Source organism: Bison bison, unplaced genomic scaffold (assembly GCF_000754665.1).
Source record: "Bison bison bison isolate TAMUID 2011002044 unplaced genomic scaffold, Bison_UMD1.0 scf7180017864322, whole genome shotgun sequence".
NCBI lineage: Eukaryota > Metazoa > Chordata > Mammalia > Artiodactyla > Bovidae > Bison > Bison bison.
Genome location: NW_011494894.1, coordinates 213,714 through 231,715, shown reverse-complemented (window position 1 = coordinate 231,715; position 18,002 = coordinate 213,714). Strand labels below are relative to the sequence as shown.

At 44.9% G+C, this 18,002-nt stretch overlaps 1 protein-coding gene and 1 non-coding gene across 2 annotated transcripts in view; both read left to right on the top strand.

Moving 5' to 3' along the window:
* LPGAT1 (lysophosphatidylglycerol acyltransferase 1) overlaps nt 1–7,247 on the top strand; it is an 85,015-nt gene extending 77,768 nt beyond the window's left edge. Inside the window, exon 7 of the mRNA XM_010853020.1 lies at nt 539–7,247. Coding sequence (XP_010851322.1) covers nt 539–690 — 152 coding nt within the window. The 3' untranslated portion in view covers nt 691–7,247. The remainder of the gene's footprint in view (nt 1–538) is intronic.
* TRNAC-GCA lies at nt 6,630–6,701 on the top strand. The gene has a single exon. It is a non-coding gene; the product is annotated as a tRNA-Cys (tRNA).
* Nucleotides 7,248–18,002: the final 10,755 nt, after the last annotated feature.

The following is an 18,002-nucleotide window of genomic DNA, read 5'->3' as shown; positions in this document are numbered from 1 at the left end:
CAGAGTTGGGAAAGGGCTCAGTGGTTTGAAAACTGTATCTCAAATGATATCTCTCTTTAAGAGCAAGAAGAAATCAGAGATGCTTTAAAAAAAAAAAAAAAAAAAATAATGCAGGGCTTCCCTGATGGTCTAGTGGTTAAAAATCCGCCTGTCAGTGCAGGGGACGTGGGTTTGATCCCTGGTCCAGGAAGATCCTACAGGTAGCGGAGCAACTAAACCCGTGTGCTGCAACTATTGAGCCAACACTCTAGAGCCTGAGAGCCCCAACTACCGAATCCTGTAGGCCTAGAGCCTGTGCTCTGCAACAGGAGAAGCCACCGCAGTGAGTAGCCCACACGTGGCAATGCAGAGTAGTCTCGGCTGACTGCAGCTAGAGAAAGCCCACAAGCAGCAATGAAGACCCAGCACCAAAGAACACACAGAAGCAAAAACAAACAACAACAGCAAAAATAACTCTAGCTAAACTAATGTTCAGCTTTTACTCTAGGACACCTCCCACCACAGGAAAACAAATGAATATTTCTGTTTTGTCTTTTAGGGGCTTTTCCACCTCCCAAGGGCCATAAGGAAGCTGTTTCCAGGGAGATGACCCTCAGCAATATGTGGATATTTCTCATACAGTCTTTTGCATTTTTGTCAGGCTATATGTGGTACAATATCTTTCAGTACTTTTACCATTGCCTGTTTTAGGAATTGACTTAGACTTGTCATGGTCACCATAGGAGTTTGGACTTTCCTAAGCGTGCATTATTTTACATGTGCAAATCAGAATATAAAAAAAAAACAAGCAAAGGAGATTGAATGGATGGATTAATATTTATCCCCCTTTGGGATATTTTTAAACTCTACTAAAATGAGGATCAATAATATAATGACCTGCTAATATGTTTTAATGACTTTTCGTGTTTTAAAACAATACACTCTACCACCCACTTATGCAAACATCACATTTGGAGAAGAAGAAATCATCAAATCATCCTAGAAGACTATCTGAGAGAAATTCTGTTGCCACCAGATGTATGTGATAATCTTGCCCAGGCTCAGAAAACTGTGCGCGTCCGTTCCTCTTAGCTAGTCCTCTCTGCTAGGCAGCGCCGGGGCACGCCCTCACCTCTGTCAGCTCTGGCTGTGTTCCCAGTAGCCTCGAGGCGAGCTGGTCGGCACCTTCGAAGAGCTGCTTCCCTTTTGTTTGCAGAGACTCTGTTGTTTGCAGAGGTCCTCAACAGCTCCTGAGGTTTGGTGTCAAGCATGCCCCCGGGGGCAAAGCAGTGTCCAGTGACACATTCCGGTACTAGAAGGTGTTCTTCCAAAAGACCAGCTCAGTCCAATGCCGTGTTTACATGCATTCATGCTGCCCCTTGTATGGGGAGGGGGGGTTCACTTGATTTATCTTTTTGTATAGAAGGCATATCATAGATTGATAATTGTCTTTTACAAAATGCACTTTTATCAGATGCATCTACAGCAGAGGATTAGCACTATAGGTTGGAAACAGACGTGACCGTGATCAGCAAGTGAAATTCTTGAGAGGCTGCCTGTCTGTCTGCATGTTGATCTGTGTGCTGACGCTCTCCAGCGCCATCTGCACTGGGCACCACACCGAGGCTTCTGTCCTGCTCAGAGCCTTTGTTTTGTTTTGTTCTGTTTTCTTTCTATTTTGCATTTTAGCATCAAATGCGTATGGGGATGGTTGAAATAAATGAAGGCATTTAACTGATCAAGTTAAGGTGAAATAGACTCATTTAATATAAGGACTATAAGAACTAGAGCCAGGCACTGGCTTCCAGTGGTGACACGTTCTCACACGACACCCCCAGAACCCACGTTTGTTCCTTTAGCATTTCAAGGAGCTGCCCATTTCAGAGTGGCGTAACCAGGAGAGACCAGCAAAGAGGCTTCCCAGTTTCTTCCAGTTGATCTTGGAGAGGATAGAGTCAAGTTCATACTTCTAGAAAACTTTTTTTTTTTTATAATGTATCACTATATTTATGTGATTTACCTCATAGGAGAACCAAAAACTCCTCAGAAACTGCTGGCCCGGTGTCAACTGGTCACCCGCACTCCCAGTGTTGAGAGAGAGGTTGTGTTTTGGTTTGGGACTATAGGACTATTTAGACCCTAGTGAGTCAGTGTACTTATTGGTGATGAGCATTGTTGATTCCCCTGTTGTCACTAATTGTACAAATGACAATTTTGAGAAGTAGGCCAGAACCTAAAAGTAAGGGTTTATTGTTTTCTATTTTAAAATAAACCAAAAAAACCAAAAACTGAAAAGATGTGAATTTTCTCCCAGTTACGTGGGAAAGGCAAAGTAACCAAATAAAAGCCCCCAGCAGCTCCATCTTTAGGGTTAATTCAGTACAGAGGTCAAAGAATATTCATTACCTGAAATACCTCATTGAATAGTAGACAACTACTGGTGAAATGCAGAAGACAGTGTTACTATGTTTGGTTTGGTGTAGTGGGTGTTATAAGATGCAGTTTTTTTTGAAATCTGAGCGTTTTGTTCTATGTGTTTTACAGTGACAATAATTAGGTAAAGCCAATCTCAATTAAAGGTATGAAGGATGATAGGAAGCTGGATAGAAACTTAAGGATGCTTCTGTTTGAGGCCCAGCAAACACTGCTAGACAAGATGAATTGAAATTGTTCCCTTGAGAGATTAGTCAGCCAGCTGGGGGATAAGTAGGTCACTGTGGAGTCTGGCATGCATAGTCCTAGCCAATAGACCTTTTTCGTCATTGCTAAGCAAACCACAGATACAGTGGCCAGTTCTCCCATCCAAAAGAAAAAAAAAGAAATGCACACGTCAGTGTGATTTAGGGCCACTTTTGCCATCACTGTTCTCCAAAGGAACCTAATATTGTGTAATGTACATGTCAAGCAGACTGTTCTGTAAGATGCTTTTGTTTTCAAGTGCAGTCATTTCAGCAGTCTCTAGAGTGAAAAATACCAACAGATGTGTGAGTTAATTTTTGAAAATAGATCTGTGAGTTGTAAATAGATGTATATTTGGTCTGCCCTATCCCTCTTTGATTCCTTATCAACATGTTCTCTCTCTTCTGTTGGCAGAACATGTTTGAGAGCATTGATAGTGCTTTCCCTATCAGTAACTGGAGTTCTGCTCGCACTGGGGAAGGTAAAGAGAGAATCCATGTTTTCGTATGGCAACCAGGGAAGCAGCAATATGCCACTGTACAGAACCAAATTAAAAGTCCTAATCTGTATTTTCTTTGCAAAGTGAGATCAAAGGATGTTTAGAGAGTATACATTTTTGTCAAGGGAAAAGAAAATAAAACTGTGCCAGTTTCTATGCTCGCAGCTTGTAGAATCTCAGCACTTCCTGGTCTCAGCTGATCTGCCTGGATTCACATAGCAGAGAGGGCTGAGATCTCCCTGCTGGATTTTGGTCTCCATGAGTCACAGTGATGGAGCATTGCTTGGCCACAGGCAGGCACAGTGACTCCAGAGATGACCACCCCAGCAGTTCACAGTTAACTTCAGAAACTGTCATTGGTGTTAAAAGATACAAATAGCGTGGAGAAACCTATATGCCAGTGGAAGGTAAAGAAAAATTACAGAATGGAAAATGATGTTTTGGGTGAGCAAACAAGTTAAGAATCTAAATAGTAGATTTTTTTTTAAAGCTAACTATGAATTCAAATCTGTCATTAAGTAGTCCTTCATATTACAACCAACCCTTAATTTTTTCCACGGGAAAAGACCTAGAGATTACCAGAGTTAATCCAGTAATAAGTCATAGTAAACCAAAAATCTAATTGTATTTAGGAGTTTGAGTCCTTATTCTCATCAAACTGTTTTACTTCTAGGGATAAGTATTATTAAAAAAAAAAAAAGATTTCTCTTGCCTATCTATTTATGACTGTTCATGAGTAGTGAAAAGATTTGGAAAGACAGCTTCAGGAAGAGGAAACACAAAAGCCTGAATAATCCATGGGCTAGAAAAGGAATCCATGAATAATCAAGAGCTGGTGGTATTGTCATTTTTTTTCAAGACTTTTTGTGAAAATGAAATGTTAAATCACCGAATGTAAACCTCAGAACATCAATGTAGTATTAATAGCATTTGGATCGGTGTTGCAATGCCTCTTCATTCTTTGTTCACGCCACTCACGTCTTGTGGATTTGTCTTGGTAATGTTTCTGACAATCATTTCCCTACAGACTGTTCTAAACTACTGGGACCTGGTTATAATTGTAGAAAGTTAATCATGGATAGTCTTATTGGATTCTTTTTATATTTAAGAAAATTTTATTTACATTGCTAAATAGGAAGTTATTTTCTTCATTACACTATAGGACTTCGCTCCAGAGTTACCATTATGAGTATGTCAGCTCTATTCTACAAAGGATGGATAAAAATGGGTAGCCTTATTTTCTTGCAGTGTAGTGCTGTGAATTTTACATCTGTTAACATGAAAGGCGAAGTCAGAGCCACCCTGGGCAGCAAGTACACTGGTTTATTTTCTGAGACAGTAGAGACTAATACGTTTGGGACCAAAACCACCAAAATCGAACATTTTGGGGTCACAAAGGGGCCAGGTGTTCTCTGGAACAGTCACTGGTTGGTGCTTCATTGCAATCATTTTACATTGATACCCAACAGTTAGGACCTGGACCCTAGGAATAAGCTGAGGGTGCTGTACTGTTGGGGGAAGGTGACTGTAGCCATACAGAAGATAAAATAAGGGTTTTTCTGCAAAATTTCCATTTGAGGATTTTTACATTTAATATTTTTTTAAAACAGTTAAAAGAGCAAAAAAATATATAAGTGTAATCTAGTTGCAAGATATGCACACATATGTTGAATGGCTTTATTTTTGTTGTGTAAAACTGTTGAACACATGACTGTAATGCACAAATTCTTTATGTGTAAGGGGTCTGTGCATTTTACAGTAACTCATTTCATGATTGGATAATGAAACAGTTATACGTTGAATCGCCGTTGTTGTGTTACATGCTTTCCTTTTCTTTACAGTTATTACAGAGTTGTATTTATTTTATACAGGTGGGTTTTCATTTTCCTGATGCCATAATGTTTACTTCAGCTTGTTGACCTGTCTTTCTTTGTCTATCTGCATGTTGTAATGTATGATAAGAATGAATGTAAAGGCTGTGGCAACTGTCATTAAATTTTGTAAAGGGCTGGTCACTCGTGGATCTATCTGGTTTATGAATGCACTTGGGATTATTTTAGTAACCAGAATCACCTTTTCAGAAATTTAGATGTGAGCACCAAAAGAAACATTTTTCCCAACAAAAATTAATTGCTGGTTCTATTTTTTTTAATCTAGAAAAAATAAAGTTGATTTTTTTCAAGTAAAGTGCTTTTAATTCTTAGTAGTGGGAATGGGGTGTTTGTATTTTACTGGAGAGATTTAGGCATTAACATCTGTGGGCGTGTATTATGGCAGTTGGATGCTGAGGGCAAACTGAAAAACCAAAAGAAAAAAACATTGTGCTTCCTTCTTTGGTTTTAAACTGTTCCCCCCACTCCTTCCCCACTTTCCCCATCCAGTGGTGTACTGGTAAATGTTGAATAGTCTGCTCTCCTAGAAAAAAAATTCTGTATACAAGTATACATGTTTGTTAAAATTTTGCTGATAGCAAAGACATATAACACAGCTAACAAATAATAATAAAATATACTTTATTGTCAAGTCCATATAGCCAGTTCATTCTCCCAGGATGCTTTAATTGATTTTTGCTGAACTCATGTAGCCAATCTATGGTTGCAATTCGGCCATGATTTGAAAAATGGAATTACATCATAATTACTTATTTCTTAAATATTGTCACTCAATCTGATAAGTGATCTGATAAAGTGTTTCTTCAGTTCAGTTGCTCAGTCGTGTCCGACTCTTTGCGACCCCATGGAGAAAAAATTTTTTCTTACCCTTGTGCAAATTATTGTCACTAAAGTGAACCACATTTGGCTTCATTACTCTTTGTAAGCTTATGTAACTTAATTTTAATAACAACTGTTTAGCAACTGCTGGCAAAATTTTAAAATTTAACAATCAGCTGTAGTGAGCCAGTAGGAGCTGTCTCCAGCACACCACTGTCCTGTACTTATTTTAAAATTTAACTGTTAGTGTTGAATAAACTCACTGCTCAACACTGAGGGTCCTATTACTGACCCTAGCAGGGGCTTAATGGGTGGAAAGCATTAATATCAGTCCTACAGAGCATGCTTTTGTTTATTTTTTTAAGTTTTTTTTTTTAATGTGGGTCATTTAAAAAATCTTTATCAAATTTGTCACAATATTGTGCTCTTTTATATTTTTTGGCTACAAACCATGTGGGCTCTCCTAGCTCCCTGACCAGGGATTGAACCCTCACACCCTACATTGGAAAGTGAAGTTTTAACCACTGGACAGCCAGGGGAGTCCCCAGAGCGGGCTTTTGATTTGAAGAATTTGACAACAGCAAGTCTTTCCTCAAGTGCATGGGAAGCTTGCATTTTTCTAAAGTTGGTCCTTTGCTTTCATTTCTCAAAACTAGGTAAACTGATAACAGGCATCTCTAAGATTCTGTTTTGAGCACTGAAAACAGTCTTTGTTTAGATATTTGGAGAATATGTTTGATCCCACTGAAAACTTTTGGCCTTCCCTGGTGGCTCAGATGGTAAAGCGTCTGTCTGCAATGCAGGAGACCCAGGTTCGATCCCTGGGTTGGGAAGATCCCTTGGAGAAGGAAATGGCAGCCCACTCCAGTATTCTTGATGGAAAATCCCATGGGCGGCGGAGCCTGGTAGGCTACTGTCCATGGGGTCACAAAGAGTTGGACACGACTGAGCGAAGGGAAGATCACACAGTCTGCCAAACAAGTTAAACAGTTCAAGTTCGGTCTACCTCCTCTTTCCCTGTCTGGACTTAGGATGCTGCTCTGGTGAGGCTGTTGTTTCCCGCAGGGTGGTTTCTGTGGAAGATGAACAGACTGAGGACAGAGCCCTGAAAGCAAGTGTGAAGAACTCTGAGATCTATTGCGGACCAGCCCTATTCTTCATGAGTTGGGAACAAAAGAAAATCCATTGTTTTTAATTTCCACTTAATATGAAAATGTTTGTTTTTAGAAAATGTTTCTTCCTGCTGAAAAAGATAATGTATTTTTAAAAGGAAAAAATTTCCTCTTTTGGCTATAAGAAAAAGTCAGCTGTATGAGCATGTGTGACCATATCATAACATGCTGATATGGTATAAGTCAATAAATTTTTACCTCTCAGGACTTGGATAACCTTGTTCTTCACTCTTAGAGGCTTGGGAAACAAACTGAGTATCAGTTACCCAGATCATATTGAAACACACATGAATGGACTGTGGGAGGAGGGCTGGCTAACCACTGGAAATAAAACAGTCTCCTTTCCGAGTCAGCAAAATGCTCTTTATTAGCTGAGTAAACCCATTTTACAAAGGAAGAAACTGGAACTGTTTGGGTTTGTTTTTGTTTTTGTTTTTTTGCTGGGAAGTGTGAGCATATTACAAAGCTCCCTCCTGATTTTTCCCCTGGAAAATTTCTGTTGCCTCTCCTTGGAAAACTTGCTGCTTTTTAGGTGTGCAATTCATTCTAGAGGTGATGGTAAAGTTCTCACTGTTGAAGAGGGAGCTCTGGGCCATCCTTGTGATGATAGCTGTCTCAGTGATGTCGCTGAGAAATCACATGGCTAGGACACCTCCCCTAAAATATCAATTCTGCATCTTCATGCCTTTGTTTCATTTTTGACACCAAACTGCCTGAAAAGGTCTTTATCTTCAGTTCTTACCAGTTAACACTGAACACTATCAGGGTCAGCTGATGGATAGTTAAAGGAAAAGAAAATAGATACCTATAAGTTGGGGGAGTTGGGAGGGGATTGGAAGAGGTTGAAATACAAGGAAGAGGAACCCAGGAGTGTTAAAAGACAAAGAAAGTGCCAAAGTCTGCTGTCTACAAACAGGTACACACACCCCTGATCAATGAGGACCCCAAAGAGTATTCAGACACGGTTTAAGAAATCAACTTCTGTGTGAACTGTCCTCAGGCTGCCATTCCTGCGGGCTCACGTCTAAAGTATCACAGTGTGTAGTGTTAGTCACTCTGTGGCCCACCAGGCTCCCCCGTCCCTGGAATTCTAAAGGCAAGAATACTGGAGTGGGTTGCCATTTCCTTTTCCAGGGGATCTTCCCAGTCCAGGGATCAAACCCAGGTATCCTGCACTGCAGGTAGATTCTTTACCATCTGAGCCACCAGAGTAGTTTAGAGGAGCCCAGCTGCCGTTTTAGATACTCTGCCCTCTTGGCAGAAAAAAGATATGCCTCTCAGCCTTTAGGCATCTCCAGGATACCAAAACAAAGGGACAATTCAAAATATTGGTGACAAGGAGCCTCTTTTAATCAAGGCATCTAGGGCCCACAATAGGGCTTTTTCTCTTTCCCTGATATGTACACATCTTAATAAGGACAAAGAATGGCATTGGAAATGAGACATCTGGGCCTACATTGGATCTGTTGAACTCTGATAGATCTGGTGTGGAGCAGGGAGAGCAATGGCAACTTGGAGCACCCCAAAAAGCAGCAACCAAGACTTCTTTTGGCTTAGACCCAGGACTGGCACAATGTCACTTGGGCCACAGTGACTCACAGGGCAGTATGGGAGGGCCTACTAAAGGGTATGGATACCAGAAGGCATGGCTCATTTGGGAGCCATCTTTGAAGACCAGCTGTCACAGTGAAACAATTCCTCAGCCATTTGAATAATTTAAGAATGCTACATGGGTCTAGAAGAACCCTCTCCCTTCTAAAAGTTTGGCCATAATTTCAATAATTGGAAATTTTTTGAGTCTGAATACTTTAAGAGGATTAGATCTGTTGATCCTTCACTCATTCATACAAATCACGTTAATCAAAGGGACACCAATCTAAAACAATGGAGGTTTTGTTTGGTTATAATAGCCAGGACATGGAAGCAAACTAGATGCCCATCAGCAGATGAATGGATAAGAAAGCTGTGGTACATATACACAATGGAGTATTACTCAGCCATTAAAAAGAATACATTTGAATCAGTTCTAATGAGGTGGATGAAACTGGAGCCTATTATACAGAGTGAAGTTAGCCAGAAGGAAAAACACCAATACAGTATACTAACGCATATATATGGAATTTAGAAAGATGGTAGCGATAACCGTGTATACGAGACAGCAAAAGAGACACTGATGTATAGAACAGTCTTATGGACTCTGTGGGAGAGGGAGAGGGTGAGAAGATTTGAGAGAATGGCATTGAAACATGTAAAATATCATGTATGAAACGAGATGCCAGTCCAGGTTCGATGCACAATACTGGATGCTTGGGGCTGGTGCACTGGGACGACCCAGAGGGATGGTATGGGGAGGGAGGAGGGAGGAGGGTTCAGGATGGGGAACACAGGTATACCTGTGGCGGATTCATTTTGATATTTGGCAAAACTAATACAATTATGTAAAGTTTAAAAATTAAATAAAATTTTAAAAAAAAGATAAAACAATGGAGGTTTTGTTTGGGAATAATCTTCATATTACTTTTGGCGCTGATTGATGCATAACTCATTGGCCCTTACAATTTCAGAGCTCCTGGAACTTTAGAAATCACCTTGTTTTGAGATGGCACATTTCATTCTGGGACAATTTTGGTCCATTGCTGGTTGCATTAAATGACTGCTTAATCGAATTATGGGAGCTAGAACCAGGCCTTTTGATTTCCATTCAAATGTTTTCCTCAAAACAGCAGATTGCCCTCTGCTGGATTTGTTTTTAGTAAATGAGAGTTAAATCTAAATGATTAGGTATGCATGTTAAAGGGGGTGATGGACCTAAAGCCTTCTATAATTTCATTTTCCCCAATTTTAAACTGAACATAAGAGCTCCCAAACCCTAGAAGATTACTTTTTAAGATAAGATATGGTCCCCTCAGCTGTTACAGAAATACAATTAACCACTAAAAAAGTTGGAAACTCATTTTTTTTATCTTTTTGGATATGGATATGAAATGTATTTTGTTTTTATTTTTGCTATAGAGACTGCAACATAAAGAGACATTTGTTTCCGACTGAAGGGGATAGAGATTTCAGTCTCATGATGGTTCCTTTCATTTCTGAATTCCAGGTATGAAACTAGAAGCTGGTGATAATTCTTTACTAGCTCTAGTACCTAAATGTCCCTTCATCATGGTGGCCTCTGAGTTCCAGGGCTTGTTCAAGTAAGAGCCCCAGACAAGCAGTGGAACCAAGGACTCGTCAAATGAGTTTGATCAGCACTCCCTTTGACAAGGTTCTTACTCACTCAACCTCATGCTTGTGTTTTAAATGGGAAACTTTCAAATAGGTCTCTTCAGTGTTAAGTGAGATCATGTATGTGAAGCACATTGTATGAATGCTCAGTAAGGGAGGCTGCTTTATCCCACCCCAAGTAGGTTTAGCAGATGACGTAAATTATTCGTACACCTGGCTGTGCCTAAGGTCCAAATAGCTGGTTTGGTGCATAGGAATTTTATCACTATGGCATATGCTATAGTGCCCACTATCTCATTTTCCAGAGTCCCAGGGAAACTGAAATGCAGTTAGCATAGCCAAGCTCCTAACCTCACCTAGTCAGACTCTATCTAATTATCTAAGGCTCCAGACAGCAGCAAGAAACGGTTTTGTAGGCAGAGAGCCAATTAGAAAGGTGAGGAGGCTAGGGCATAAAGAAGAAATAGCACCTGCTAGACAGAAGACATTACATAGTCCTAATAGGGACCTATTTTTGCTTCTGAGACATGATGTCACTTGTGGTGAAGACCTTGAACTCATTATCAAAAGTGAGGGAAATAAAACTTCTAGTAGTTGGAAGCTACCCACCAGCCCACGGTTCTCTATGTATAATTCATATGATCCTAAATATAAAAGCGTGCTTTGACAGCATCCTAAAGATTTAGGAAGCTGCACTAATTCTGAAAACCTTTTCCTTTCTAGTTACAGTAGATTCTGAGGTTTGAACCTTGAGAACTGACATTTCATCTTCCAGTTTTAAGTACGGTATCCTCAATTCTTGGAAGTCTGGGTACCAGAAGGAAGTGGGCAGATTAGAATCAAATGTTGCTTGTGGTTATGGAGGTGTCATGGTGAAGTACAGAGGGACTCTCAGCAGAGCTGAGACAGCAGGCATGGGTTTGAGGCCTGGCTCTGCTGAAGGTTGGAGGGGAGAAATGATAGAAAGGTGATGTTCCAAAGCCCAATCTGGCCCTAAGGGCCTTTGAGTTCCCAGCCAGATAGCCCTCAGGCTGTTCTGTCTACCATCACAGAACTTCTTCAGAGCACCATCGCCTGAAGGTAGAACTCCCTGAGAAAGAGGACAAAGGCAATGATAAGAGGATGGAACAGGTCTCTGAGAGGAGATTTGGAAATACTTAGAAGCCACCATCCGGTGATGACTCACGGAGATACACCTGTGCCTGCTCTCAGTTCAGTTCAGCCGCTCAGTCGAGTCCTACTCTGCGACCCCATGGACTGCAGCACACCAGGCTTCCCTGTCCTTCACTGTCTCCCGGGGCTTGCTCAAACTCACATCCATTGAGTCAGTGATGCCATCCAACCATCTCATCCTCGGTTGTCCCCTTCTCCTCCTGCCTTCAATCTTTCCCAGCATCAGGGTCTTTTCCAATGAGTCAGCTCTTCGCATCAGGTGGCCAAAATATTGGAGTTTCAGCTTCAGCATCAGTCTTTCCAATGAATAGTCAGGACTGACTTCCTTTAGGATGGACTGGTTTGATCTCCTTGCAAGCCAAGGGACTCTCAAGAGTCTTCTCCAACACCACAGTGCCTACCCTGGCACAGCACTATTCAGAGAAGTCCTGATCTGCCTTCTAATGATGAGAACCTGGCTTTGTTTCCCTAAAGAACTACTGAAAAAAAGCAAGGGACTGAGCAAGTTCATGAATGTGGAATTTATAAAGCAGTTTCTCTTTAGAGGCAAAGATGTGGTCTCGTTGATGACTCAACCTGCAGAATCCATTCCATTTTAGATCAGGAATAGCGACTGGAATAAATAGGAGTCCTACCTGAATAGTGAGGAAAGGTGGTGTGTCAGATGAAGTGTTGACTCAGACTGACTTACCCTTTATTGAAAGAGGAGGGAGAGGAGTGACAGGCAGGCTCCCTCCCCAGCCCCACTGGGGCCACCTGTGGCACCGCAGGCAGGGATAACACAGAGAGACAGCTCAAGTGCCAGCCCGTGGGTTTTTCATTTAAAAGGTATTTATGGTTCAGGTGGGGGTGGCGAGGAATGCTGTTTGTGGGCACAGGACAGCTACAAAGAACCTGAAAATCACAGACAAGAAGCAAATGAAAGTAAAGGCTTTTGCTTGACTATAAGGTGGGGGAGCAGGAGAGCAGGAAAGTCTACAGGACAGGGCAGAAACAAGCACGGCCTCCAGGGAGCTCCCGCCTCACGTTCAGCTGGGCAGTCAGCGTGTTCTCACCGGCAGGGTGGCATGTGAGGCTGCTTCTGCCTATGTGACCCCTCCAGGGGCTCCAGCTCTTCCTGCCGACCCTGTACCCACCGCGCAGACAGCAGGCCCAGGACAGCCCTTCCTGCCCACTCTCACAAAGTTCCTTGCCCTCCCCTCCCTCAGGCGGCTGCCCTTCAAATCCGAGGACACTGGTGAAGGCTCGGGATTTTCTCCGTGGATCTATTCCCCCAGTCTGGGCTGGGGGACAAAGTCCTCCTGACAAACGTCACTTGGTTCTAGAAGCTTCTGTTTCTTTCCTTGACTGGCTGTTGTTGACGCATGTGTTCTACCCACTTTCCTTGTATGATGGACTCTTTGACTGGGGTTGTTGTGTTTTTTTGTTTTAAAATTTCTATCGTATTTCTTTGAGAAATAGCAGAAGGAGTTTCTGTGATCCTGTTTTATTCATCTTTTTTTTTTTTTTGCCTGCACTGGGTCTTCATGGCAGTCCATGGGCTTCTCTAGTTGTGGCATTGGGTTTAGTTGCCCTGGGGAATGTGGGATCTTAGTTCCTCTACCAGGGATAGAACCCACATCCCCTGCATTGGAAGGCATATTCTTAACCACTGGAGCAGCAGGCAAGTCCCCTATCATCTTTAAGCAGAAGTCTAACTGCTCAGCTCAGTTTTTTAAGGTTCAGTTCATTGAAAGTCTGCTTAGCTCATGCCATTTTCATGGCTGTTATTCAAAGTAAAGCACATCTGGGAAAAAAAAAAGGCACTGTATTTCCTATAGCCCAGGGAGAAAAATAATTTACTACCATATAAAGACTTAAGGGAAAAAAGAATGAAGGAGTTTTTCTTCTCTCCAGATAGGTGAAGTGAGATTCCAGTTGCTGATAGAAGGAAGGGAAGGCTGAATGAAGCAACAAAGCCTGTTAATCTGGAAGTTAACAATTTCCTCAGTCTCTACCCCTAAGGAAATGACTACCGCCTAAGAAGGTTGGAAAGAATCCAGTGGCTATGCTGATTGCATTTCAGTTTACCTGGGTCAAAGGAGCTGGTAACCCGCCAAAGGCCCAGGTCCTTGTGAAAAGCTTTGGAGAACCTTAAAAGACCCACAGGAGTGAGGGGTGGTTACACTTAGAATCAATAATGAAACGAGTCCTTTCTTGCCACTAGAAGAATTCACAAAGAGGCTTGGATGAGCCTGTGCCAGGGGTGCCGGGCAAGAGATCACGACTCCGGGTGGGGCTGGACCAGCTGGCCCCTAAGGCCTGTCCCCACTGCACCCCCACCCCCAGGAGTCATTGTCGGTCACACCACACCAGCCGTGATAAAAGCTGCCACTGTGTCTGCATTTTCTGTTCTGCTCAGGGAAGGGAGAATCGATGAGCCCAGCTTGGCCAGAGGACAGGGTTCATTGCGCCCTCATCATTTGGAGACTCTTTCCCCCAGACTCCCATCAGCTTCCGTGGTGGCTCAGACGGTAAAGTGTCTGCCTACAATGTGGGAGACCTGGGTTCAATCCCTGGATCGGGAAGATCTCCTAGAGAAGGAAATGGCAACCCACTCCAGTATTCTTGCCTGGAAAATCCCATGGATGGAGGAACCTGGTAGGCTACAGTCCATGGGGTCGCAAAGACGCAGACACGACTGAGCTACTTCACTTTACTTCACTTTCCCCAGACTCAAGCCGCCAGGCAAGGCCAGCTACACAGTTTGGGAGACTCAGTGCAAAATGAAATGTGGGGTGCCCGGTTCAAAAATGTAAAGATTTTCAAAATTGCAACAAACTTCAGAGGTTTGTGAAGTCAGCCTTGCCACCAGGACCACCAGGAAGGACACAAGGACGGGAAGCAGCCAGCGCTGGGTCACTGGGGTCCCCACTCTGTGCCTTCCCCCAGGGCACTGCACAAGGAGCTCTTAGATAGGAGACAAATCTCAAATAGGAAGGCAGTGCTCTAAGCACTTCCCACGCCCACTCCTCTAACCTTCACAGCAACGCCGTGGGTAGCCACTATTACTGTCACTGTTTCACAGATGTATGAAATGACACAGAGCCTGCCTGACTTGCCCAAGACCACCCAACCAGCAGGAGCGGAGCTGCGATGCAGATGCAGGCAGTCTGGCCTTGTAGCCACTAGGATTTATCCTTTTTCAGGGGGGTTCTGTGCAGTGACTCAGACATGGGAACAGTGGTAGGGGAAACTGCTACAGAAATGGATCACCGGGCTGTGGCCTTTTCTCCTTCATCATCCTTAGTAAAACCACACCAGACACACCGAGGAGGAGCACAAGGCCATGGGGACAGAGAGGAAGAGATAACCATGCATCTAGGGGGTGTCTTAGCATGGGTTCCCTCTAAAGCAAATGTAGTTATTTGGGAGATGGTTCCCGGAATGAGTGAGGGAGCAGAGGGCATGGATAAGGAAAGAAATGAGGAAAAGTCAATATTGGGGGTGTCGCTGAGGCCGCCACCGTAGGCACTGGGGGCGCAGCTCTGCAGGAAGTGGGCAGTCACCCACTATCTGGGGGGCTGCCCCCAAGTCCCAAGGCCAAAAGCAAAAAGACTCAGGGCATGTGCTGGAGGTGTGAATGTGAGTCCTCAGGGAACCCATCTGAATAGGGGCCACCAGATTTCCCTAGGAACAGGCTCCCCGTAGGGGCAGAGGGTGGCAAGATGCCCTGTGGACAGAGCGCCATTTTGCCTTGTTCTCCTGGGCATCCCCCTGTTCCCTCCCCCTCCCTCACTGACTGCCTTAGGCCCCCCTCCCGCTCCGCCCAGTCGCACCACAGAACCGGAACCGGAACCTGGGGAGCAGAAGAGTGGGGCGGGGTCGGTCAGCTGTTGTTTGCTGGGTGGGTGTGTTTCTGGGTGGACCGGCGGAGGGGTCAAGCGGGGAGATAGGACCCAGCTCCCTCACCCTTCCAGCAGCTGACACGCCCCAGATGGCATCATGGAGATTAACGGAGGCCCTGCTGAAGGGCGTGGGGAGGGGTTAATCCCCAGGGCATTCCTGGAGAAGGAGTCCCGGAGGCCAGGCAAGGACTCACCTCCACCCCCAGCCCCCTCCTGCCCCCTGGGGTCTCCCGGGCTGCAGGCCTGGGACTCTCCGGGCTGAGTCAGGGTGGCTGAGTCAGGCCTGCTCCGAGCCTCTTGCCAAGTCCTTTCTTCCCTTGGCCCCATTTCCTCGAAGCCACTTTCTAGGCTCTGTTTGCCTCCCACACTGTTCTGAGAAGCGGGTTGACAAGTTGACCGGCCCAAAGCCCTGCGCTGGGGAGCAGAGGGCAAGTGTATGACCATTACTCCTCTGTGAGGGGAAACACCCGGGCCCCTCTAGGCTGAGTTTCCAGCTCAGCTTCCCCCAAGCCACTGAGGTCACGGGGCCTCCGTCTCCCAGGGGCAACGGCAACCTGCCCTGCCGTGTCCACTGCCCAGGGTTGCTGGGAGACCAAAGGGAGCAGCGTCTGGCAGCGGAATTTCTGAACCCCTGGCGTTTTCTGTGAGTGGAACACGATGACCATTGTTTCTGCCCTCGCGCCTGGCATCGCTTTAGACCCTCCTGGCACACGCAGTGGACTTTGTTGTTTGGAACTTGTTCTCTTGGCCAGCTCCTGTTTGTCTGGAATCTAAACTGGATGCTCACACAGGCCGGTTGCGAGTTGTCTGGGGTCGTGGGGCAATGGAAGGGGCACACAGACCAGGGCAGGAGCCAAGAATTCTCTCTCCAGACCCAGGAGCCCCGCGGCCTGGGGCAACCTCCCTGATTTCCTCGGGCCTTGTGAGGCATCTGACAAAAGGGCTTATTGTGCCTGCCCAGGCTGCCTCCTGGGTTCTCCTGAGGGTCAAGCTAGATTAAAAGGGCCCACCCAATGTTCAGGTGCTCTGTAAATATTGGGGGTCGCCCCTGAGGAAAGGCTTTCTGACTTCATCCTGTAGCACACAACCACCCACCAGGCCTGGGGTGGACTCAGAGGCAGGCTGAGATCCTGAAAGGCTTCCCGGATCTCCTGGGAAACTCGGTGCACAAGAGAAAGGCCACCCCTCTCACCAGCCAGGGGCACTGGTAGCCATCTACAGCGATGGTTGTCGTATGAAGATATTGTGGGTCAGAGCGAAGAAAAGGAAAGGGGTGGACTTGGAGTCCCAGAAAAGGAAGAAGAAAATGGTAAGAAGTCTTGGGAGGGGTGACAGGAGCCAGAAGGAAGGAGCAAGGCAGGGCCCTCAGTGCAGAGCCTGGAAGGAGGCGAGAGACAGGCTGGGGGCTGTGGGAGGAGGGGGAGCAGGAGATGGTGGGAGTACAAGAAGAAGCAGGAGCAGGAGAGGGTATGGGGTGCAGGAGGGGGAACTGGAGGGGGTGCTTAGGGCCCCCAAGGGCCCTCCCCCAACCCACCGTGGATGAACCATGACTGGTTTAGAATCTCCTTCTGCACCAGTAATCAGCTTACTAGTGTGACCCAGTCCTGCCGATAGAATCTGGGAGAGATAGTCTACTGGGAGCTTTGGGGAAAGATATTTTTCATCCTAGATTAAAATAAAAGAGATGACGGAGCCTCTTCCGTCCTGGACAGTGTCAAGCCACTGTGTCTTGGAGTTCTCGACGTGTGAGCCAAGGATCGGTTTAAGCCACTTGTAATCTAATATTCCATTGACAAGAGGACCAGGGATAAAATAACACTGATAGTATGTGTCATTGGAGGGAACATTCTAGTTTCCATTGCACTTTTATATACACTTAAGCTATTTGATTATCACAAAAGACAAGAGGACTAGTGACCTTATCCTTTTTTAAAAACACACAAGGAAACTGAGGTCGGGGAAGGGAAGTGACCCCCCAAATCACACAGCTAATTGGTGGTAGGTCTAATATCCTAAGTCAGGTTTTCTGACTCTTGGTCCCGTAGGCTTTCCACTCCAAGTCTACTGCAAGAGATAGAAATCAGAACTAAACAGAGGGAGACACAAATGCCTCCAGACACGAAAAGAGAGAGACAGCTCCTTACTCTCACCTCCAAGAAGAGTCCAGAGGAGAGTAAAAGAGAATCTGACCATCAACTCTGGGTGAGATATTGGGTGGAGGAGCTGAGACCAGGGTGTTACCTGACAGTGTGGGGTGGGGAGGTGGGCAGACGAAGAAGGTGGCAAGTTCCTCCACCACCCCCAGGGGAGCCCCTCCCTCCCCGAACTCCCTCCCCGCAAGCCTGCCTTCCTTCTAAATTTTCTGTCATTCAACAAATATGTGCTGAGTGCTTCCTACCCGCTAAGCACTCTGTCTGCCAAGAGCTGAGGGCATGGCAGTGAACAAAGCAGACAGGTTCTCCTGGGGCTTATCTTCCGGTCAGGAGGAACACAACACAGCTAAGCGAAGTGCAGCTGACCCTCCTCCTCCTCAGATTGCTTTATTTGCAAGCTCACCTATTTGTTAGAACGTATTTGCAGTCCCAAGATCAATGTACCTAGCACTCTCAGAGTCATCTGGGGACAAGAACTGAGCAGTGAGAATTCTGAGTAAGATGGGCGTATTCCCAGGTGAGGT